Raw genomic sequence first — 25,395 nt, forward strand, 5'->3', positions numbered from 1 at the left:
ATATAAAAAAAAAAAAAAAAAAATGTGTAATGAAAAATGTGTTGTCAGAGGAATATTTTGTAATTCCTTATTTTGATGTTAAACAGCTGACTTATCTAAATGATCACTGCTGCAACATGCTTGTCTGATTGGATAACTGCATAAATAAGTATTGATAATAATAAATAAATTAACAAAAATAAAATGGTCTGTGAGAAACAGTGTTCCATGGTGCAGTGCTTTCTCCAAATCAATATTTCATTGTTACAGCAGGATCTCTGAATCCTGATTCAGGTATTTTTAAGAAGAGGCAGAAAAAGAAAAGAAAGAAAAAGAAGAAGAAGAAGAAGAAGAAGAAGAAGAAGAAGAAGAAGAAGAAAATAAAAAGAAGGGGGAAAAGAAATTAAATGAATGAGGCTAGTGAGAAATTATTTTTACATGACATTTATTTGTATTCTGCCTACAAACATCATAAAACACACATAAATACACTAATACTTGGATAGAAAATATTATCTTTTTACAAGGCCTTTAATCAAAGGCTCAGTATTTACAACAAAAACAACAACTACTATTGGAGTGCATTCAATTTCATGTGCTCAGAAAATGGAGAGTGAGTTTTTCAACCAGAGGAGAGAAAGTAAAGCTCCAGAAACACGATTCTCTTTTTTACATGTCGGTTCACTCTGTACACTCTGTTTCTCACCTTGAAGTTTTTCTCTCCTCTATAACTGTCTATAATGTCCTCAGCACTTGTGGTGCTTCCACTTGCGGGTAGCAGCAGCTATGTGCAGGTCCTTCTTTAGCCAAGGAAAGAGGTGTGCAAGTTCCACAGTGCCGTCCGAGCGCGTCGTGCCTGTGATCAGGTAGAGCTGTGCACGTCCGGGCTTCACCAGAGTATGTGCACAGCGCAGGTTCAGCAGCAGCCATTGTTGCAGCAGATTGGTGGTGTCATATGGCAGCAGAGGACCTCGCTGAATGAACTCCACCTTTCCCTCCACCTCAAGTTCTGGCTCTGAGGAGGCCACTCGGCGGCGGAACAACTTGGCTTTAAAGGCTGCGGGGAAAGAAAGAGTAATTTTAAAACGTGTCCTTGATACCAGGATACACTCACAGAAGTAGAACTTCTACCACCACATAGGACATTTTTTTTGTAAAAAACGTTTTTTTTTTTTTTTTATGTATTCTTATGCTTTTCCTTACCAAAGTCAGTGAAGCAAAGGGCATCCATCACTGTCTTCAAAGAAGGGAGTTCATCTACTGAAGGACAGGACTGACACACAGGCTGGGGGAGATCTGGAAAAGAAAAAGGATGTATAATTGGATTACTGTGGAATTGCAACACAATAAACACAAACATATACATGATATAAGAACATAGAAATCTTGAAGAAGTCTAAGAAACTGACCTTTAGAGAACCTGCCGACATGCTTGGGTAGTGGGGTGAGACACATGTCATCCTGATCAGGAAAACGGTCACAGTCCAGTTCCTCAGGCCATGCATGGCCATGGCAGGCCAAGACTGGGGCACAGCTGTCCCTCACAGCAAGACATAGACTTCGGCATGGCTGGATAAAACTTTAGAGAGAGCAAAATTGTTACTTACATGAAATTGATGAAAAGATGTGCAATTAAATAAATGTAGATGATTTGAGTAGAATATAGTAAGCCTGTATCAGTCTAAGAAGCAACATCTAAAAAATAAGGTGAGATTTAGAATACTTACGTGTCTAAACAGACAGGAGCGATAAGAGAGCAGATGAAGGTCTGGGCTTGAGGGTGGCACCCAGTCTGCAGCAGGGAACGCCAGCCATCAGACCGTGGTAGCACCTCATCCTCCAAGCTGCTGTCACCAAGGAGGTTAGGCAGTCGCATCTCCGAGTAGCCCACATCGTGACACACACTCAGCTGGCGAGGTATGGACACGCAACGGGTGGACTGGCCCAAGTCAAAGGCCCCGATCTGGGCCACAAAAGTAATGGAAAGCAGGGTAGCAAAGAGAGCCATAGTTCCAGAGTAGAGGATGGTCCTGTCAGGGAGAAGTCTTGCACTGAAGGTGAAGTCTGGTTGACTGATGCTGAATGAGGATCCCTTGGTTTATATACAGTGAGAGCAGACTCAGCCAGGGTTTTATCAACGACCTATCAAACAGGCGCAGACGACACGTCAAGCAGGAGATAACAACGTGCAGACGCAGGGAGGAGGGGGATGAAGGAGGGGGCATTAAATAAACAATCAGAGACTTAGGGTACTTTTCAGCCCAGTTTGATGATGCACACTAGCAATCTGTACACACATTTTTCTGTAGGATGTAGTTTAAAAGCATACTTTGCTATATTTTTTCCAAAATCTCAGCAGCATCACTGTTCATTAAATAAATTATATTATTTTATAACATAAATGAGGCATAATTAATTATGATCATTTAGAAATCCTTGCTTACCTCTACTAATAAATGTCTTTACAAATGCAATGCATTTATGTTTAAACTGTTTACTGTGAATAAAACAACAGAAATATAATGCATAAGCTACAAGATTTGACTTTAGAAATAAGGACAAGTGTGTGGAAAAAAAAGCTATACAACAGAAGAGAAAAGCACCAAGCCATTTTCTTTTTAAAAGAAAAAGGACAGAAAAAATAAAATGCAAAAAAACCCTGAAAACTAAAAGACGCTATGCTGAAGACGTTTTGTTTTAAGGAATTATATTTATGTAATAGTTTCTTGTCCTGTAGGGAGGGGGACTAGTGGACAGACAGGCAGTCTCCTAAGTGATGACAGTTCCTCTGTCTCCCCATGTTAATTTGAGTTTCCCTGACCCGAGAGACTTCAGCATACAGCCTGTCTCCCATTAGAGCAGCCTTGTCTGCAGTCTACCTGACCACTACGCCACCTTTGATCTAACGAAATAGGGAGCTATTCATATTCAAATGCTAAATGGGACACCACTTAGCTACCGTGGCCTACCCAATCCTTACATGACTCAGCTTACTGTCTACATGACTGATTTGGCTCTCATTATGTAGAGTAATAGATTATCCCACATTAGCCAACAACTTTTTTTTCAGTGTCTTAAGTCTTTAGTCTTTAGTATTAATGGCCTATTCTATCCTTAGAATGTTTTTCATTGAGCTGCTCCAACTCATTGGTTTTACTTGTACAACTTAAATGTTCATACATCCAAACTGGAGCAATTAAGGCATATCTCTAGTGGCCACTTATATTTAATTTGTTCTTCATTGATCATTAGTTGACCAAAAACTCACCACGGAAAACTCCAGATTCTATTTACACAACAGGTGTCTGTAGTAGAAAAGCTTTATCCCATAAATGCCTCCCACATACAGCTAGTATATTGCTCAGTCTCCAATATATTAACTTCCAAAAGTCAAAGGCCTCCAGCTGCAATTGTTACCATCTATATGAGAACTTTATTCCTGGCTCCAGTTTTCAGACATGGACCCAAACTAAAATAGTTAATGAAAGCAATCAGACGGAGTAGACGGTGTGATTATTGTTAGAACTTGTGGTGCCATTTGAAGTGAATTAGGGGGGAACGTTAGCTATGCCACCATGCGCCTTCTCCCACTCTTACAGTCCCTCAGTTCTTGAGTCTGCAGCCCTGTCACCCCGGCCCCAGCCTCGATGGCCCCTTTACTGCCCTGACTCAAGTTGGTGTAGACGGCAGTTAACAAGGGGACCTAACTGGGCAATTAGAGACACAGGCCCATTTTGGAAAACAATAGATCCCCCCCTTCTCTCATTGTAATCCCCCCCCAGAAGCATGTTTGTCTTTCTAATAGCTCTCCTGCCCCTTTTTAGGTATTATGTTTGTGTTGTTAATGTATGGCCAGCCTGTAGAACACTAATGGGACCCATACAAACATGTCTGTCAAAGCTTTGTTTAACTTCTTGACAAAGTTGGTTCTGTTTGGGGTTTTTTTTGGTTACAAATAGTTAATATGCATATATTTTTACATAGACTGCAATGTAGAATAGTGTGGAATTTTGGAGCTGCAGCTAAATTATCAAAACGTTATAAGGATTAGGAACTATTATTGCCATTGATTATCTGCTTATCTATATAAATAATGCAAATATTTTAGCCTCTCTCATACACACACACGTACACACAGCTGATCTACAAGCAAGCAGGGTTGGTTTCTTGGTATACTGCATTGACACAGTTATGAAGGATTTATAATACAATAATGTAACTGGTTCATAGAAGCCTTTGAGTTAAATAATAGATTGTAGAATGAAAGCTCAGTTTAAAACATTACTTGAAGAAACACACATTTGATCAGACTTTTAGTTAAAGGTATCGAGAGCACAGTGGACCCGTAAACACAAGCTCAACACTAAGACACCAGTGTCAGACTAGTTTCAAACAGCTTACTCACACCAGCGTATTACATCAAAGAGCAGTCATGCAGTCAGGCCTACTCTGATCTAAAAGCAGTCTCCACCTCAATCATTACAACTTTGCTGACACTTACATGTTACATGCACTGTACTTCCTTCTGTTTCTCTTTTATAAAATAAAAGAATCTCACAACCTCTATGCAACAAAATCCTTTTTTTTAACAGTTGTTATATATATTTATATATATCTATATTGTTATATTTGTTGTAATATAAAAATTAGACATATATGATAAAATCATCTTGCGATTTGACTCTACTGCTCCTCCCGTCTAGTCTCTTGGTGTCCTTCTCCACTCTGTCTCTGCAAATAGTTATTGCCACTCAATTGTCGTATTCCAGACTTGGTCATGGAGACGCTGCCACGCCGAGATGTTCAGACATAGGACTGTCTGCAACCTACAGACTCTTTGACTCTGACAGTGCTCTCAAACTAAAGACTGAGAGACAGACCTTTTTTATGTATGCCAGAAATTTCATTCATTTAAAAATATATTTTTAAACATCTACCTTTCAACAAAGATGCACATATACCTTCACTTCCCTTAATAAAACCAAAACAATTTCCAGAAATACATAGGTCATCATACAGTGCCTGAGGTATGGGATGTGCAGTTGTAAATGTACATCAAATATATAAATCTATGAATAAATATGTACAATCAAGTCCAACAATTTTGGATCACATTGTAAAATGTAAATAAAACAGAATACAATAGTTTGCACATCTGATTAAGCATTTATTTACAATAAAAAATATAGAACAAATATAAATTTGTTCAAACTGAGGAAATGCACCATTATAAGGAAAAACTAAACTAAAATACAACTATAAGAAAAATTTGATGGGGCCATGTTTACCACGGTGTAGCATCTCCCTCTTCTTTTAACAACAGTCTATATTAAATAGACCAGTAACTGGAATTTTGGAAGAGGAATACAGGATTCTTTCTGCTCAACTTCTTTGTCACATTTTTTGTTACATTTTGCACCAAACATTTAAATTTATGAAAGGTCTGGATTGCAAGAGGCCATTTCAGCACCTGGGACTCTCCTACTACAGAGCCATGCTGTTGTAATCGATGCAATATGCCAGGGGTGTCAAACTCAAATTCACAGTGGGCCAAAATTAAAAACTGTGACGAAGTCGCAGGCCAAACTCAATATTTATTGAAAAATTGATTGCAATTGTGCGTGTTTTCTGTCTCTCCAGATATGTAATGTTAAACCTTTTCATATGGAAACAAACTTTAGTTTTGTATAAACATTGAATCTGGAACAACCAAAGTGTAATATTATAAACACATGAGAAATTACATTTGAAAAAAAAACACACATCAGCGGTATTCATTTCTTATTATGTCTCTCCCTCTCTCTATCTACAGACTTTCTAATTCCATTTTAATGTAAACCTTTTTTCCACAGGCCAACAAAACAACCCAAAAAATAATAATTTCCATCAATTGAAAAAAGCAATCTTTAAACCATTAACAGTCCATGCCCTGGAGTAGAAAAAGTGCATAAAGACAAAATTCATTCAAGCTCAGTTTTTACACTCTGATTTACTTTGATTGGTTGAAGACAGATACCTGCATCTCTACTTAGATGCAAGAGCATCATGTCTGGGTTTAGGTTCTGAACTGAGGAAATTCTCAGGATGGAGTGAATATGTTCTTCAGTGAGACTCCTGAGTGGTGTTTTGTTCATCTTCATTAAAGAGAACAGTTACACACACAGATATGTGCTGCTGAACATAGAGAGCGTTTGAGCAGCTTGGGCACGGAGTTGGAGCAGTGTGTCGAGGAGGAAACATGGAAACTGTGCAGCACACACAGAGTCGTACTTTAACTTGAGCGTGTCTCTACACTGGAGTTCAATCAGCTCCATTTGGAGGTTGGTTGGTGCGCTTTCCACGTCAACCAAAAACGGATTACTGAGCAGATGAAATCTGCATTTCTGGGCTTCAAAGTCGGTAAATCACCGGGTAAATTCAGCGCTGAGAACGCGGAGTTTTTCAGCGGTCTCGACTGACGCGCCAACGCACTAACAAAGCATTCTGGGATTTGTAGTATTAGCGGTGTATGCGTTATACACTGCACTAATACACATTTGATATGATCTTGCGGGCCAAATATAATTACACCGGGCCTGAGTTTGACACCCCTGCAATATGCAGTCTAGATAAAAGCATTTGTTGCTCTAAAACCAGTACAAGTAGTCCCTAATTTACGATGAAGATGCATTCTGATGAGTTATGGCATAGCCTAGATCAGTATGGGTATATAAGTATACTGTAATCTGTTAAAAATCTAACAAATTCCAGCAAATTACACTACCTTAATGTTTAAACTTTACAGTATATATGTATTTGGAAGTGGAAGCGAGTGGAGGGTGGATTGGCAAGAAGCGTGCTCTATTTCAGTGTCGGGCAACGCAGATAAAATGAGAGACAAGAGCTAAAATTGGGCTTTAAAAGACCGAAAACACACACAAAAAGAAAATACGCTCTCCAATACCAAGATTACTGAACTCTGTCGACCGCTGCCAAGAGCAAGAGTACACATCCTGTCAGCATCCCAACATATTGTACCACTTATATGCAGCTACGTTTGTCTGCCACTCAAAACTTTCAATATCTATCAAAAAAAATTATCATTTTGTCATCTCAAAATCGTTACTCGAACCATGGGCGTAAATCCCGGGGGGGACGGGGGACATGTCCCCCCCAATCCGAGGGTTGTCCCCCTCCAAAAAAAAATTATAAAAAAAAATCGCACTCTCCATTATATGTATTCCCTATTATATGAAAAATATATGTATGTATACCTAAAATAATTGTGTAAGTAGGAAAAAAAATGCATTTAGAAACAGTTGGGTTCCCCCCTCCCCTTCCTCACAGTGGTTTGACCCACTGCCTGCTTTCCCAAGTTCATCTCACCTTCTCTACACACACACACACGAGTCAGGTGTGCGGTTCATCTCACCTTCTTTACACACACACACCCGAGTCAGGTGTGCGGTTCATCTCACCTTCTCTACACACACACACACACGAGTCAGGTGTGCGGTTCATCTCACCTTCTTTACACACACACCCGAGTCAGGTGTGCGGTTCATCTCACCTTCTTTACACACACACCCGAGTCAGGTGTGCGGTTCATCTTACCTTCTCTACACACACACACACGAGTCAGGTGTGCGGTTCATCTCACCTTCTCTACACACACACACGAGTCAGGTGTGCGGTTCATCTCACCTTCTCTACACACACACGAGTCAGGTGTGCGGTTCATCTCACCTTCTCTACACACACACACAGTCAGGTGTGTTCATCTCACCTTCTCTACACACACACCCGAGTCAGGTGTGCGGTTCATCTCACCTTCTCTACACACACACCCGAGTCAGGTGTGTGTTCATCTCACCTTCTCTACACACACACACGAGCCAGGTGTGCGGTTCATCTCACCTTCTCTACACACACACCGAGTCAGGTGTGCGGTTCATCTCACCTTCTCTACACACACACACGAGTCAGGTGTGCGGTTCATCTCACCTTCTCTACACACACACACGAGTCAGGTGTGCGGTTCATCTCACCTTCTCTACACACACACCCGAGTCAGGTGTGCGGTTCATCTCACCTTCTCTACACACACACACGAGTCAGGTGTGTTCATCTCACCTTCTCTACACACACACCCGAGTCAGGTGTGCGGTTCATCTCACCTTCTCTACACACACACACACGAGTCAGGTGTGCGGTTCATCTCACCTTCTCTACACACACACACACACACACGAGTCAGGTGTACGGTTCATCTCACCTTCTTTACACACACACCCGAGTCAGGTGTGCGGTTTATCTCACCTTCTCTACACACACACACACACACGAGTCAGGTGTGCGGTTCATCTCACCTTCTCTACACACACACACACACACGAGTCAGGTGTGCGGTTCATCTCACCTTCTTTACACACACACCCGAGTCAGGTGTGCGGTTCATCTCACCTTCTTTACACACACACACACTTTAAATAAAGCGATTCTCTTTAATGTAGTTGTTGCAGACTCATTCATAAATTAGTTGCAGCTAAAATGCTGATTAGCGATGTAATTTTCCATGAATCTGCTCTATTAGCGATTAAAATATCACTTATCTAGTGAACGTTAGCTTGTGTACAATAGCTTGTAGCATAGTGCACTGACACTAACACACCAAAGCCGTTTCACATGCAGTGTTTTATTTAGGACGACTTGGTATAATGTTAATTTAACATTAACAGCCACAATTAGCATATTGTTTATCTGTGCATTTACTGAATGAGCACTGTGCTACGTCTGAACTGACCACACTGTATTTTTTTTGTATAATCAATTTCTATTCTGTTCTTAAATGTCTTCATTAATTTGTAAATAAAATGTTAAACATTTTTTTTTTATTCCTTGTTTTTATTGGTGATTATTTTTTTTATGATAGTTTTACTTTATGTAAAGCACTTTGAATTATTATTGTAATTGACGCAGTCTCCGTGCTACAATAATAATGATAGAAACAACGTTTTCACTATGGGGACACTGTGTCTTTATACTGTAAGTACAATTTGACTATTATTTGTGTCCCCCTTCAAAAATTGCTCATGAGAAATTTTATATGTAATGTCCCCCCCTACTGTTAAATGAAATTTACGCCCATGACTCGAACCATCAAATCTTAATACCTGTTTAAACACTTCAGCATTTAAGGTATTGTGGCCTCTTTAAATGTGAAATCTGAATACCTTCATATACAGGTTTCCAAAAAGCATTTCCAATTTTGAATCATCTGACCACAGTAGTTTTCCACTTTGCCTTAGTCCATTTTAAATTGGCTTTGGCCGAGAGAAGACATCGCTTCTGACTCATTGTCACATGAGGATTCTTCTTGCAACTTTAACCTGCATTTGTGAATGACACAGCAAACTGCGTCGAGTGATTTCTGGAGGCATTTCTGAACCCATGCACTGATTTCCATTACAGAATCCTGCCTGTTTTTAATGCAGTGCTGCCTAAGAGCCCAAAGATCACAAGTATCCAACATTGTCCTAGATTTATTTTGGAATCTTTTGATGTTAAGTGCTGTGATTCAAAGTCGTCACAATTTTATGTTGAAGAACATAAGTTATTTCACAAGCTGTAGGGGTTTTTATTGTTTTTTTTTTTTACAGATTGGTAAACCTCTGGCCTCTCTAAGATACTCCTTTTATACCCAATCATTTTACTGACCTGTTGCTAATTAACCTAAGTTGCAAAATATTTCTCCATCAGTTTCATTTTCTAACACTTTTCCAGTCATTTGTTGCCCCGTCTCCCAACTTTTTGAGACGTTTTACAGACATCAAATAAAAAATTACCTTACTTCTTCCTTTAAATGATACATGCCTCCAATTTAAACATTTGACAGGCTTTTTATATTCTAAAGTGAATAAAATATGGGTTTAGGAGATTGTAAAATGAATGCATTGTTTTTATTTTTACCAACTTGTTTTGGAATTAAGGTTAAAAAAGAAACAAAAACCAGACATAGAACAGATTTTTTTTAATTTGAAATACATTATATAGTCTAACCAGTTAAGAATTCTTCTTTATACTCCTACTTCTCTTTAGAAGCAGCCCTGTGGAGAAAAAAATTCAAATATTTCATTATAATACAGTAGAGAGATATTTTGCAAATTTTCCCAATGTGATAAATGAATATAGTATGAAATATAATAAATACAGTATGTATGAATTATATGCATACAAACACACACACAAATATAACATTTTTAATTAGGTTTTACCTATTAGTGGTTAGGAGGGACACCGGAGGGTCACAACCAAGGTAAGCACCATTCTCATAGATGTACTGCAGCAGTTCATGAAAACATGGGTCCTGTAACATATGCACAAGCACACAAAATGACTAGAAATCATGCAATTTTGCAGATTCCTAAATCTCTGCAGAGAAGGCAGCATTACCTTGACCAGCACGTGTGGGTTGCCAATAACAATAAGAAGAGCTTTGGGTCGTGTGATGGCCACGTTGAAGCGTTTGGGGTTGGACAGAAAGCCCAGTGTACTCTGAATGTCATTGCTTGGTAATGCCTCAATGGAGCGCACCTACGGATTAGGAATGAGCTGAGATGTTAATAATAATAATAATAATAATAATAATAATACAAGTTAATAATATAAAACTCTGTTCAATCATTTTCCTTGAGTTACCTGTAATGCAACCCAAGTTTGAAGATTGAAGTATAAAAATAAATATTGCATTACACAAAAAAATTAAGTTGCCATGATTTCTCTCATTAAGGATTTAAACTTATTGAAAAAAATTACTCTAATCTGTGTAACTAATGCACTTTTATATTCAAAGTTCTATGTGATAAAGCATAATGAAAAACAATTCAATTTATTGCACAAGAACTCAATGCCTTATAAAGCTATTCAGTAAACTCTAATGAAACATGCAGCTAGTCCTTATTGTATTTTATTAATGCAGCATGCAGCTAGTCTCTCCCCCTCTTCTTATATATAGCATGGTGGGCCATAACAGAGGTCACCTTTGGGGCTCCTAGTTTGGGCATCTCAGAGTATTTCAGGCCTGTAACAATATCAGAGATGAAAACATGCTTAAACATGCTCTCTGAATGACCTTACAGTTTGTTGATCTGTAATCATTTTTTATCCTGGATCAGGGGGATAAAGCCCCGGTATCGCCAAGCTGCCAACTTTTGGGCTTAACACTCTGTGCTCCAGGGGTGCTGGACCATGGCTGACCCTGCGCTCTGACCCCAGTTTCCGAACAAGTTGGGATATGCAAAGAAAAGAATTTTACTGTGCAGTAATGTGTGTGTGACAAAGGTTATTCTTATATTCCAAGTGTTACCGTAGAGAGAATAATGACCAAGAACTCCTGTCCCTGGAATTCCTCAACTGAGCCAACCTTAATGTCAGCCAGCCCAGCCCTGTGCAGCAGCACGCGAATCTTTTCCACCTGATGACAGGAATAACGATTACAAATAAATTAATTCAATTACACACGAAGTTCATATGTACATGAATAGACAGCACAAGAGACCTGTTTTTTGTAAGGAGTGATGATGCCAATATCAGAAGCTGGTATTGGGTTGTAGAGTCTTTTTGCCAGCTGGCAACAGTAAAGCATGGCCTGCACTGCTTCTCCAGGGTTAAACCAAGACGGGTTGGTAGCTTCCCTCATCTCTGTGCCCTTTAAAGAAACAATGCTTAACAATGCTTATTTATTAAAAATATGCGCCAAGTTATGCAACATCTTAGGCAGACGTCAAATAATGATTTTCTGTTCAAATCACATCATGCAAATGAAATCAAATTTAGCTACACATTGCTATAAAGAAAGGCTCACCCTGACTCCATGGAAGATGAGAGGAAAGCCCTTGGTAGGAAGGCGGCTCCAGTGACACAGGGAGTCCACGACAGCTCTCTGTGAGCGTACACACAACTCGCCACCGTAGAACAGCCGAGACGGTAGCTCCAGCAACACCTCATGGGAGCGGTAGTTATACACCAGCTTAGTCACCTAAAAAAAAAATTATTCAAACTGCAGTTCCACTTGTGCTACCAAACAGAGCAGGAATGTACACATCTCTTGAGACTGCACAATTTATCTAAAGCTTAAGTCTTACAAGCAACGATCACATGTTTCTAGTGTACCCTATTTCATGTGTCATGTAAAGTTAGTTTCTTTATCACATTTTCTTTCCTACACTTGCAACAAAGCAAGAAAGTAGGGCTACGAGTTGATTGTGCATGTTAATTTTTCACCAGAAATGGATTGTAGCCCTTCTCAGTGCAGGAATACAGAGGGTTGGCCATCAGTCTCTCAAGCAAAGACACTCCCAGTCCAAAAGATTCAGCTAATTTAGACTTCACTACTGGACCCAGTTGCTTTGGGTCTCCAGCCAGGACTATCTTTATGAGAAAGGGAAAAAAAATAAAATAAAGGAAAATTCAGACCAAAAAAAATGTATGCCGTATATTGTATATTTACTGCTATTCAAATATAATTTCATGACTAATTATATTTCTAAAGTTTTTAGGTTATTACACCAGAATATAGTTATTTCAAACATAATAGAGGCCAACTAATATGGGTTTTTATCTGTCTGATGCCGATATTTAGAAATCAGGGCAGCCAAAGGCATAGCAGACATGATTTAAAAAAGCTACACAAATCCATTAGCAATGATCACATTTACAGTTCTAACTCTTCTGGTTTCCTGGTTAGGCTGGTGAATATAGACTACTGCCACCTGCTGGTATATGAGAGTTACATTCTCACATGCAAGTGCAAAACGTGCACACAGTTTGGTGTGCTTGATGCGCCAGCATAATAACGGCCTAATTCGCAGCACAATTGGCAAATGCCGATTAATATAAAAGATGTAAAAAAAAATTGCCCTATTAACCGATTCGACCGCTAATACAGAATACTACTAACCTGCCCCGTCTTTTCAAACACCAGGCCAAGAGGAATCAAAGATTCAGGCTCTGTTGCTTGACCAGCCTCATCCAGAAACACATGAGTGAAATGGCCAACACTAAAAACCAAAATAATAAATAAAAAAACACCATACGTCTAATTATAATTTTACAATTTATGTGATGCTTTAGAAACCATATTATATGTTCACTAGTGCACATTACTCTTGGTAAACAATTTACAAGAATATCTATAACTAGTTCTCACCGTAAGCCAATCTGGTAAAACATGCCAGCACTGGTGCAGGTGCTGACAACAATACGGTGGAAAGAAGCATGGCGTACATCCTCTCCAGCATGGCAGTACTGCCGCAAAACCTCGGGAATAAACTGCAAGCATACAGGGAACAAAATCATTACCAGGGAAAAAACTAAAAGAACATAAAATGTTTATTTAGTTTCTTAGCCTTCTTGTCCAAAAAATTTAAATAAAACCACAATAACTAAAAACAGTCACAAAAATACAAATCAATAAACCTTCAAAATCAATAATGTGGATTGGGGATAGAAATTAGGAAATCTTTAAAAAAACAGCTACAAGTTATGTACTGTTTATCAGTGCACTCGCTGAGACTGCAGTACCTCCTCCATCCTGCAGGTGGCGTTGACTCGTGCCATGCTGGCATCTTTCAGGTAGCCGCTCTCATGCAGACGGATACAGATGAGATCTGCAGCACTGTTAGACGGAGTGCACACCAAAACACGACTCCCAGGCACACGATAATACACCTGCATATGAATACATCCATAATTAATACTTCGGACTATGAGAAATAAATCATCAGTTAAAGTGTGGGGAAATAAAGCAGAAATAAACATACAGAAATACACTAACCAAGCATAACATTACAACATTATGATCGGTAAAGTGAATAACATTGATCATCTCTTCTTAATGGCATCTGTACTAGTACTGTAAGTGGGATATATTAGGCAGCATGTCAACATCTACACTGAAGCTCTTGTGGGATGTTCCTGGTCTGCAGTGGTCAGTATCTATCAAAGGTCGCCCAAGGAAGGAACAGTGGTGAACCAAAGGAACAGGGTCATGGGAAAGTAAGGGCTCACTGATGCAAGTGGGAAGCGAAGTTCCGCTTGTGTGGTCCGATCCAACAGACAAGCTCCCAAAGCTCAAATTGCTGAAGAAGTTAATGCTGTTTATGCTTAATGGGTCAGGACTGTTTTGGCAGCAAAAGGGGGACCAATAAAACATTAGGCAGGTTGTCATAACGTTATGCCTGTTCGGTGTATCCGACATGCATATTTTTAATGGCAATTCTCAATTCTTTTCAACAACCAAGTACTTGATTAACAATTTGGTCAATGCCATGTCATCACTCACAGCCAGGGGGTCATTCAGAAGGTTGTTAAGCTCATGTTAAGCTCATGTTAACTAATCCATGTTCAGTAAACACCTTATCAAGGCTACAGAGGAACTGGAGCCTATCCATGGAACACTACAAACATGCTCACAGAGTGGAACATCATGCAGCATCATGCCACATGTTCACACACTAACAACAAATTAACCTTCACAAAGTTTGGTTTGGCCAAACGAGCACTCAGGAACAACTGCATTCTGGGTCCACAATTTTTTTTATACAAATACTAATTCCTGCATGTTTGCTCCAAGTCAACATGGACAACAATCTTAAATTTTCAACATTTTGAGAAACACATGCCGCAAAGAACTAAAGCTGTTGAGATCTTACTTAGCATTAGTATAGTGATCCTGATTAAATATATTAGATTATATTAAATTATATAAATAAGTGAGTGTAGATTGCAAATTATTTAGTATTGTCTGAAAAATGCCCCATAAGAGCAGACAAACAAGACAAATGTGTCAGTCAGGTGATGTGTACCTGCAGTATGGCTTCTATGAGTGTGATAGTTTTGCCTGTGCCTGGTGGGCCAAAGAGCACATATGGAGTGGGGCGACACTGTCCACTGAGAATGCGTTTGACTGCCTCCTTCTGAGCAGGGTTAAGATTGCAGTTAAAGAACTTGCCTGGGTCTGGAACGGGCTTAGCAGCTGACAAAAAAGTAAGACAAAACAATCATGCCCAGACTTTACACCTCTTAAGCTGTGATCAGTGGTGACAAAAATAAAAAGAAAGCAAATCTGTTGGGTGCATACTTTTTTTTTTTTAAAACGACAATCTGATTTAAATACAATTATTCATTCGCCCTTTTTTACACAATTAGATTAAATAACATGCTCAAATCTGGCTAACCTGTTTTTGTCTGTGTTGCCACAGAGACCATGTCCATGGTCAGAGAAGATGGCTTCCCTCCGTTCTCACAGGGTTTTTCTCCACCCTGAAAACACCATTTCACTATTATCAGTGTAGAATATACAAGTTGTCCACCTAAATATCTGTATTACAACTAAAAGGCTTATATAGCTTAACAAAATATTTATACTTTATCTTCCTTGGATGTTTTGTTTTCATCCTGCTTGGATGACATTTCAGGCTCCCAATCACCTGTCCACAAGGGGCTCTGCAGCTGCAAATATCTGGGAAGAGTACTAACAAAAAAGAAGAACTGTTTCAGCAGACATACTCATCTTGCAGGAACAGTTGCAGAAATGATACATGAAAAAAACTAAAAAGAAAGGAGAATTGAAGAGCGAGTTGTTTCTCAGCTTTAGCTCACCATTCTCTCCTAAGTGTTTGGTCTGTTCCAGAGCATGGTGGCATCTTCTCATAGGCAGTCTGAGTTTGAGGACAAAAAGATAATGCGAATGATTGAGGAAATTAACACAGGGGGTATTTAGAGATGTCAAGGTAAGTAAAATAATACACAATTTTTTAAAAGCATTATCATCATGTTTTCAATTATTCTTGTACATGTACCTCAGTGATGTATTGACTAAGCCTTGAAATGGGTTAAAGCCAGTAGGGTTGCAAATTGGAGATACATTTCCAGGATATTTACATGGAGATTTTAGGATTTATATAAACTGTATCATATACAAGAAATATTAATATTTGGTTTCAACATAAGCTGTTAATTGTAAGTAGAATAAATGAAAGATATTTCCTAATATATTTCACAATATTAATGTTCGGTTCTGTATCTTTGATCAAATAAATGCACTTTTTAAAAACATAAAGTTTGGACACACTTCTATTTTATCACTACTGTACTTCTGTATGAAAACAGAAAACAAGCAGAAGGTAGAAAAAAGAGCATCACATCTTGAGCTAGCTAGCCTCATAAATTGTATTGTGCTAGCTTACATTTAGCATATATGGTTTACTGGCTAGCTGCTCAATAAACACATTGGTATTTGCTAGTTAAGATTCAATACCTTAGATAATATATATTCACCCAAGTAATATCAATTCACTTGAATGGATGTAATCTGAATCGAATGCAGAACTGTGGCTTCACTATTCCTGTGGCACTGCAGTATGTGTGCTGTGTGCATGTGATTAATGTGAAATTCAACTGAAATTGCATGAAATCTGGTTGTTTTAAGCAGGACTATCCTGCAAGAACTACATTTAAATTCCCTGTTATAGGCTAATCTGCAATTTTAAAAATTCACAGTTTATTCCTGTTAATTCACATAAAAAATAAAAATAAAAAGATTTCCAGTCTTTAAAAATCCTGGAATTTTGCAACCCTAGTAGTGAATCTGAAAACTCTCTTGTTTTTGTTTTTTTATTACCAATGATAGGATAGTTACCTGTTGTAAGTGAACTCGACATCCAGTGGCTCCCCTAAGTAGTTATTCAGAAATGCCGAATTTACCCGCAAACTCACATCCTCCTCATTGATCTGTAGGCGTCAAGAAACAGCAAACAAAACTATACACATATAAAGACAATACACTTTATACCGGTTAAATTAAGTACAGATAACACCATTTTTTGTAATATAATTGTACCCTAAATTAACGAGCACCTCAGTAACATAGCCGATATACTGTATAGCAAATCCTCCATTGTATGGATTCTTCAGAACAACTTTGTCTCCTATTAGAGATCAGACACACACAAAGATTTAAAACATAAAATATGCTTCACACAAAAATAAATAAAAAACACGACTTGAGTATGCTGCACTGACAAACAGGACACCTCACCTATGAAAAGACTTGGCCTTCCTTCACTCAATCCAGGCACCTCCAGGTACAAGGACCCTGTTCCTTTTTTTAAGAGGGCACCAATGATACTGAACTCTCTGAGCTCTCTTTCAGCCTGCAACTCCTCCAGCCAAAGCAGAGTAGAAAAACGAGGCACCATGGAGGAAGGACACAGTGGCTGCAGATGGAAGGAGGACATGAGTGTTTCAAGTTTTTCCATGGAGCCTGAAAGCTGACAATAATACCCGAATATGAGCATTTTCTGTAGTGTACTTTATACAGATTCTCCTCTCTTTGCTTTATTAATATTTTTGTGTGTTTGAATATTTGGAGTCTATATTCAAATACTTTAGTCAGCTTCCAGGCTCCATATCTTTTCAAGGTGATGCATTATACACTTTTGAAAGCAGAGACTTTATTCTGAGCAGTCAAACCCTATAAACGATCTGTTACCTCCCCAAGAGCAGGCTGAACTGCCAGTACATCGGTTTTGGCCTCCAGACAATCTCTCAAGGCCTGTGGCACTAGGTAGCTTCCCAAGAAATTAGGTAGATGCCTTCTTACCAATCTGATGAGGAAAAAACAGTCGAGCGTGCATTCTCATAAAAACAAAACTCTGAGACTGGGACTTTTTTAAAATTACGTTTCTGTATTTGCATCCCTGTCATCACCAAAAAAAAATACACCCTTATGCTGGAATTTTTTTTGGAACACTGACCTGACTGGAGGTGCAGGAGCCATGACAGTGACCATTCGAGCAGTGGGATGTTGTGAAGATGTCAGCTGGGCAGCTGGAAAGTAAGGGGCACTGGGCTTCAACAACCTTTCCTCTACACTGCTCACAGAAACCTCCAAGCGCCTCCCAATGGTAAACGAAGAGAAGCGCAGCAACAGCAGCTCTGCACACCGCCCCAGGTTTCTACAGAGCACAAACGTGTCTCATTAAAACAACAACAACAAAAAAAGTAGTCATATCTTTAAAACTTTTTGTAATGCACTTTCTATATTATGCCTTTTATTAACATTATATAAAAACTGTGTGCCACTATAAATATTATTGCATATCAAATCCAGAGAAGAGCATCAAAACTGTTTCACCATATGAACGCATATCAACGTAACCACTTTAATACACATGCATATATGAAAATAGTTAGGCCTGAACAGGAAAACATTTAGCAGGAGTTTAAATGCAAATGATCATATCGTTGATCGTGCATAGATTTTTTAAGGGAATGTCTACATTAACAATTGTTTTAGATACAGAATGATACCCTGCTCTGTTATTTCTTTTTATTATACATGAGACCATATCGAATATCGGTTCATGGTAATATTTCGAATTTATGTTACAAGCTTTTATCTGAAACAGTCAATACATGAATTGCCAGATCAACTCCACCTGGAGATTCTTCCACCTCCAACTTGCACACAGCTTTAGAATTACTGGCACAATTCATACGGCTTTAAATAATTCTATAAAAATCCTTAAATATAATTTCTAACACAATTATATTTCTTTTTAGTGGAGCAATATAATCTTTGTCTTTCTTTTTCACACCATAGCTATTAGCAAAGGTGGGATGTAACAAAGTACAGATACTTCGTTACTGTACTTAAGTAGATTTTTCTGGTATCAGTACTTCACTATTTTTTAGACAACTTTTTACTTTCACTCATTACATTTTTACACAAATTTCTGTACTTTCTACTATTTTCAAAAACAGGCTCGTTACTTTAGTTTTAATCTTTTTGGTGAAGTCAATCTCTCACTGCATGCTTTTTTTTTTTCTTTTCAATCTACCACTGGTGTATCATTTGCTGGCTCTCACACACCACAGACGTACACTAGTTTATGAAGCTAACAACAAGCAAGACAAGGTAACAAGAATTCTAAAGTTAACATGGATGAGACGGAGGGAGTCAACGATGTAAACATGACTGAGAACAGAGACATTCCTGATCATAATTTTTCTCTGTTTGTGTTCTATATGGTGGTTGTTCGGCCTGGACACATTCATTAGATGTGTTAGATTAGATTAGAAGTCTCAAATCAGCATCAAAATCCACCATGATGCACACAATCAACCCTCTGTGGTCGGCGCGTTTTGTGCCATTTTTCCCCTCATAACAGCGAAACAAACCTAATCTGTCTTTTTTGATTGTACAGATAAGAGCAATACATCATTTGGATCTGTAAATGGTCTATTTTTATCTGTATACACTCATAAAATGCTGTGCTTTTGTAAAATAAAGAAAACACAGTGTGGCTTTAATGTTGAATTAACTCATGACAATCATGCCATTAATCGAAATTAAATATTTTAATTGACAACCCTAATATTAATATGACGTGACGCCCAGCTACCAGCATGACACTAAAACAGGAAGTAGTAATGGCTTTTTACTTAAATACACATCAGAGCCCAAACTTTTTTACTTTAACTTGAGTAAAAAAAGTCTAGTCAGTACTTCAATTTTTACTAGAGACATGAGTATCTGTACTTCTACTTTAGTGAAGGATGTGTGCACTTTTGCCACCTCTGGCCACTAGTGTTTGTTGCACAAAAAGAAAATGGTCTGTCACATTTGACCCCAAAGCCAATAACATTTAGAGAACTTCAGGTACATCTAATTGTTGTTAAAGTAAAAATCTCTCTTTTAATCATTCACTTACTTAGCATGGCAACCTATAGTGATGGACACCTTCTCCCCTGGTAATATGCTCAGATTTCTCTCTATTGCCCGCAAACGTGGTGCCTCCTCAGCATTATCTGTAACCTCTTTATCAATATCTTCCACAAAACCATTTTTATGTCTTTCCCCATCTTCCCCAACAGGTACAGAGGAAGAACTGGGGAAATCATAGAGGCCATGCCCTGATCCAATGCCTCTTCCAGATACCCGGAGGAAGGGCATGTAGGGGTTGGTTGGGATGATTTGTTGAAGCTTGGAGTTTGATGTAAGGTCAGTGTTGGCGTAACGTGGCGTCAGTCTAAATGAAAACTGCTCCTCCGAGTCCCAGCCAGCAAATTCACACCACTTCAGTTTGTGGGTTTCTGAACCAGTATTGCTGAACACAAAACCAAAGAAGAATTATTATATAAAATATAATACTAATTAAACAATAATCCTGTTAAATGCATTTCATATGTACAATTTTACATTTAAAAAAAAAACAAACATCAGTAAAAAAAAAACAAACACAAAAAACGGACTAAAATATTTTCTGTGCGAGGCAGAATTTGTCTCATTTACTCACTGAAGAAATATAAGCAGCTCTTTACTCTCCCCCAGCCACAAAGATCCAAAATGTGTTTCCTCACTGACCACAAGCCCCCCTTTATTTTTTAGCAACGTCTGGATTTCAGCTTCCGGCAATATAGTCTCCGACCCATTCACCCTAATGTGATGAAAAGCAATAAATATTCTGTGTATGACTTAAGGAATAAGTGGACAAATTAAAGAACAATAGAAAATAAGGGCACTAGCCTGTGTTTATCAATGGGGGCCATACAGAGTGCCCTCCAGCAATACAATGACTGACTGCTCTCCACCACCACAACGCTCACTGCATCTCCTTGTGCGGGTTTGTATCCAGCTGGCAACAGCAGTGAGTCCATATTGAAAAACACACTGTCTCCAACAACCCCACCGTTGCCAAACACACGAGACACATGCATCTGAAAGGCAGAGAGAAGGACAGGAGTGTTATTTTACGTGAAGATGAAATTCCATCATTCCTAGAAATCGACAACCTGAAATAAGATAAAAGAAAAAAAATTTACTAAATAAACACGAGGAACTGAAATATTAGCTCTGTGTGTGTTTGGACTGACTTTGTCCATGCGCTGGTATCGTAGCGGGGCAACAGTTCGAGCCTGACTGCTCCAATCTGTGGGGCTAATGAAGTATTCTGCCTGCACCCAATCTCCTTTAATGGGCTCAAAACCTAAAAGGAAAAGACATTACCGAATAAGCTTATTTCAGTCGACTAAAATCATATTACAAATAATACAGCATTATATGTAAAACAAGTATTGATGCATAACCTTCACACAGGGCTGATCGGGGAAAATACGTCGTCTGATTAATAAATCCGCCATCTTTATTGCATGATGTTACTGTTCCAATCAGAGCCCTGAACTTATTAGCGTCTGTTTCAAGTGAGGAACTGCCTCCTTCCCATGTATCAATTTGCCTTTCCACCTGTAGAAAGAATTCAATAAACATTCTATATATTCTACAATCATATTAGTATATGCCCATGGCTGGTATTTCCAAAATATACATATTCAATTCAGTATGCATGAGAAACACCTTGTGTGATATATTTGAGCCAATAATGTTTGTAATTTAAAGTAAGGTTATGGTTCTTGGTAAAATGCCATGTGATTAGTGGTGAACAGTAAATGTAATTGGTTACTGTACTTAAGTAGCTTTTTAGCATACCTTTATATTCTTACTGAAATATTTCCATTTGGGCAGACTTTTACTTTACTTCACTACATTTCAAAATATCAGTTGTTCCGTTTTATTTATTAGTGGATAAAAACTTAACTGGTCAAACACACAGCAATCCACCAATCAGAGTAGAGCTCAGGCTCTGTAATTACATTTGAAGGCAAATACATTTGTACTTTTACTCAAGTGTAAATTTAAAGGGAAACTTTTACATTTACTGGAGGAATATTTTACCTAATCTGTACTTTAACTCGACTACATGGTTTGTGTACTTCATCCACCACTGCATGTGGAGAATAAAAAACAAAATAAAAAAAGTAGTAAAGAAATGCAAGGCGCAAACCCGTAAAGCCCTCCACCCTCCATGGGTTCCATCTTGAACAGCCAGAGCATTAACAGCATCACCCACATGCAGAGGCACTCCTCCAAGCACCTCTTCAACAGTGAAGTACACAGAATGATCAATCAGCCCGTAATTCTCGCATAGATGAGTCACTACACTACCTCGCATTTGTCGAATCTCCTCCATACCTAGATATATGAAAACAATACATTATTTTATTAGAATGAAAAAGACAGGGGGTATATGATGGAAAAAATAGCAAATTCATGTATATGAATTCAGGAATACATGTACCGGTATATCAAGACATTAGTGAATATGGATTACCAGAGTAATCTTTCCAGAGATTTCACATGAATTACATGATTTATCAAAAACTACACAAACACTTCACTGTTGCACCAAGACAGTCCCAAATCATCATGATTTAAAAAATTGGTCAAGTTTAATTGCTTATTGTTTGTACATCAAAATGCATTTAATGAGGCCCATTTAAACTAGCAAAGCTGGCATTGAGTTGTATGATTTGGGCCTTATGTTGTCATTATGGTTTCAAAATCGCACACCAATCATAATTCTTTCATCAGTTAAAATGTGCAATCTAAAGAGTATTCTGTGGTGTGCTCACCAGAAACCAATTTGGTGTCATTACGACCAAAGTCTTGTGAAAATTGTCATACACTGTTACAAAGCCAGCTGTAGAAGGATGGTTTGGGATTATGGCAAAAACATATAGAACTGCTACAAACACAGTAGAGAAAAAGAAAGATTTTGCCAATCCATATGCCTACAGATCCCTTTAAAGTATAATTGTTTATGCATCCTGATTTACTGCACGACTCCGAATTGTCAGGATTTAGGATAGTGGATCATCATTTAATCTGAAATGGGGAACATGCCACAGTAATGAACATGTCCATTACTGAATCCTGCCAGGATCTCAGACAGTATGAGAAGTAATAATCATAGAAAACAGCAAAGAAAACTGACCTCAGTAATCATTTTCCTGTTTACGCTCAAGTTCACTCACCAATATGAGATCTGTCGTAGATATTATAAAGTGCAGGTCATTTAGACTAGATGAGTTTATTTTTAAACTTAATCTCTATAATAAATTAATAAATCAGGCTAATTTGATAGGTGTGGCAATTTTATTTGTAGTTGATTGAATTAGACACTTATCAAAAATGCTTACTTATAATTGTCTAATTTGGCTATTTTAATTGTTACTACCTTTTTATTGGTATAATGATTTGATGAGGTGTGTGTGTGTGTTTGTGTGTACCTGTGTTTTGGAGAAGGCCTGTCTTACCTGTGCTGTAATAAAAGCCATCCGGTTCCTCATCCACTGTCCTCCAAAGAGGAGAAAGCAGCTTAGAGATGAGAAACTTTACAGCAGACACCATGTCCTCACTGTTTATCACAGATCAATTAATCAATTAATAAAAAGAGGCATTCACAAAGCATATAATCTTATTATATATATATATATATATATATATATATATATATATATATATATATATATATATATATATAAATCTACACTAAGTACTTTATAGATTGTAAATTTTATTATATATATATATATATATATATATATATATATATATATATATATATATATATATATATATATAATTTACAATATATAAAGTACTTAGTGTCCAGCACCAATTGACCAATTGTTAGCTTGAAAAAAAGTTAGCTTGCTAAGTTAATAGAAACTGGTTAGCTGATAGTGGTTTTCTTTTTTTTTTTTTTTTTAAATCACAATTCTTGACAAACAGCACTTACTACTGCTGCTACAGCCAAAATACAACACTATTACATATATTAGTTGCAGTATTAAACATGTTCCCAGGTCTTTTAATGAGATAATTTAATTACCTCCTTATAGCTGTATCAATAGATAAAACACGTGCGCGCGCCAAACTTCCACACACTACCGCGGACCAAATAAAGAGTGAATATAAAATAAAGATATAGTAAAGGTAGCTGAGTATATAATCTGCTCAAATACACTTCGCAGTATATAATGAAATTAAGTGTGCTGGCGTTGCTTCCCGGTATGATGGTGAACTCTAGACTCGCTCCGCATCTACACTCCAACTGCTGCCAAGAAATGTCTGGAGTCGTTTCAGTGAACCGAGTCATTTGAGTCAGTTCAGGTAAATGATTCATTTACCAATTAGTTACAGGGGGTGCTCAGATGTATGGTTTAATCAAGTAAAAATTGTTAGTTGTGTAAAAGATTAGATTAGATTAGATTAGATTAGTTAGTTAGTTGGTTGGTTAGTTAGGAGTGGTGGGCCATCAGGCCCAGCAAGGCCTTCTCTGTTGGTTTCAACTCTGTCCGAATCACTGACTTATAATTAAATATATGTTTTTGTCCATTGATATGTATATATGTAATATTCAAAAACCCATTAGTCTATTCTTTTAAGTTTTGGTTAGAGTTTCTGTCCAATCAGATTTCAGCCGTCACGTGTTGCCGGGCCCAAAGATATCCATCTGCTGTAAACCCCTCAAAATGCAGACTGCTGCACCCTGTAGATTCAAATCCATGTTGTTAGAAGGCTTGTCAGATTTCAAGTTGGCCATTTTGAGGCCCTCAAGTAGAAAAAGGTATTTTCACATTCTTTGATTCAATGGTCAGAGAGCGCACTATTTAGACCTTTTTTTTTTCATTACAAAATGGCTGACTGAGGAGAAGAAATTGATTTGGTCACAGATAAACTTTACAAGCTGGACTTTTCAAGAAAAGCTAGACATTGTAAGGAAACGTCAGTCCAAAAAATCATAAAAGGTTTTTTTTTTGCGAACCATTTATACTTTTGCATTTTCTTTCCGTCGTATTTGCAGAAAAACGCACAATTTGCTTTACATTTAAATCCCCTGAAAAACCATATAGCACAGAAAAAAATGCACAGTCATTTAATGAGGCTTATATTCAGCTTCTGCTAGAGATGATGTATGCAGGTGTTTCAACTGTTGCTGCAGTAAAAAGAAACTTGTTGAATTGTGTTCATTGGGATTCTTGTTTTAATCCTTGTATGGAGTTTGGGTTTGATTTTTTATCAAAAGAAAAATTATACGATTAATTACGGGAACCATTATTTATTTGCTCATACTCTATCCCAGCTGCAAATTGGGGGCGTGACACTATAAATATATCTTTGCCAGTGTGGGTTCTTATCATAACTGATCAAGATAGCCAAAAGATTCTCTTCCAATGATTTTGCAAGAGAGAGAAGTGTGTGATAATGATGATGTAGAGGAAGAAGTTTCAGAATGTGAGGATCACATTTTTGAAAATGACAGTGACTTTGAGGAAGATGAGATGGAGCATCAGCTAGTTCTCAAACGATAAGGAGCATCAGGACCAGCCCATCAGCAACCAGCAACAGGACCAAAACAAACACATCAGCAGCCAGCAAATGAAGAAATATGGATTTAAAAAAAAAAATGGTGAAATTGATAGTCAAGAAATGAGCCACACCACATGGCTGCCAATGTGATAAGGATGCAA

The 25,395-nt window shown here is 37.9% G+C and overlaps 2 protein-coding genes across 2 annotated transcripts; both read right to left on the reverse strand.

Annotated features, from left to right (window-relative positions):
- Positions 1-725: 725 nt before the first annotated feature.
- Positions 726-1,987, reverse strand: szl (sizzled). Its single transcript, XM_046860050.1, has 4 exons — positions 1,707-1,987; positions 1,389-1,558; positions 1,183-1,275; positions 726-1,036 (listed from the first exon to the last, which is right to left on the reverse strand). Exons 1-4 carry the CDS (start codon positions 1,985-1,987, stop codon positions 726-728), a joined length of 855 nt encoding a protein of 284 aa, XP_046716006.1.
- A 7,986-nt stretch (positions 1,988-9,973) lies between these two features.
- On the reverse strand, positions 9,974-24,008 carry mov10l1 (Mov10 like RISC complex RNA helicase 1). Its single transcript, XM_046858642.1, is given in 28 exon segments — positions 9,974-10,064; positions 10,233-10,324; positions 10,411-10,551; positions 11,324-11,431; positions 11,516-11,665; positions 11,822-11,995; positions 12,241-12,387; positions 12,917-13,016; positions 13,166-13,287; positions 13,540-13,686; positions 14,823-14,992; positions 15,195-15,279; positions 15,385-15,476; positions 15,479-15,490; positions 15,619-15,677; positions 16,658-16,749; positions 16,876-16,946; positions 17,057-17,234; positions 17,510-17,624; positions 17,775-17,975; positions 19,734-20,129; positions 20,319-20,459; positions 20,549-20,739; positions 20,896-21,008; positions 21,109-21,265; positions 21,864-22,051; positions 23,176-23,276; positions 23,754-24,008. Coding segments are annotated over 27 exon segments (3,558 nt in total). The 5' UTR covers positions 23,270-23,276; positions 23,754-24,008; the 3' UTR covers positions 9,974-10,042.
- Positions 24,009-25,395: the final 1,387 nt, after the last annotated feature.

The sequence above is a fragment of the Silurus meridionalis genome, chromosome 10, assembly GCF_014805685.1.
Source record: "Silurus meridionalis isolate SWU-2019-XX chromosome 10, ASM1480568v1, whole genome shotgun sequence".
In the NCBI taxonomy this organism is placed as follows: Eukaryota; Metazoa; Chordata; class Actinopteri; order Siluriformes; family Siluridae; genus Silurus; species Silurus meridionalis.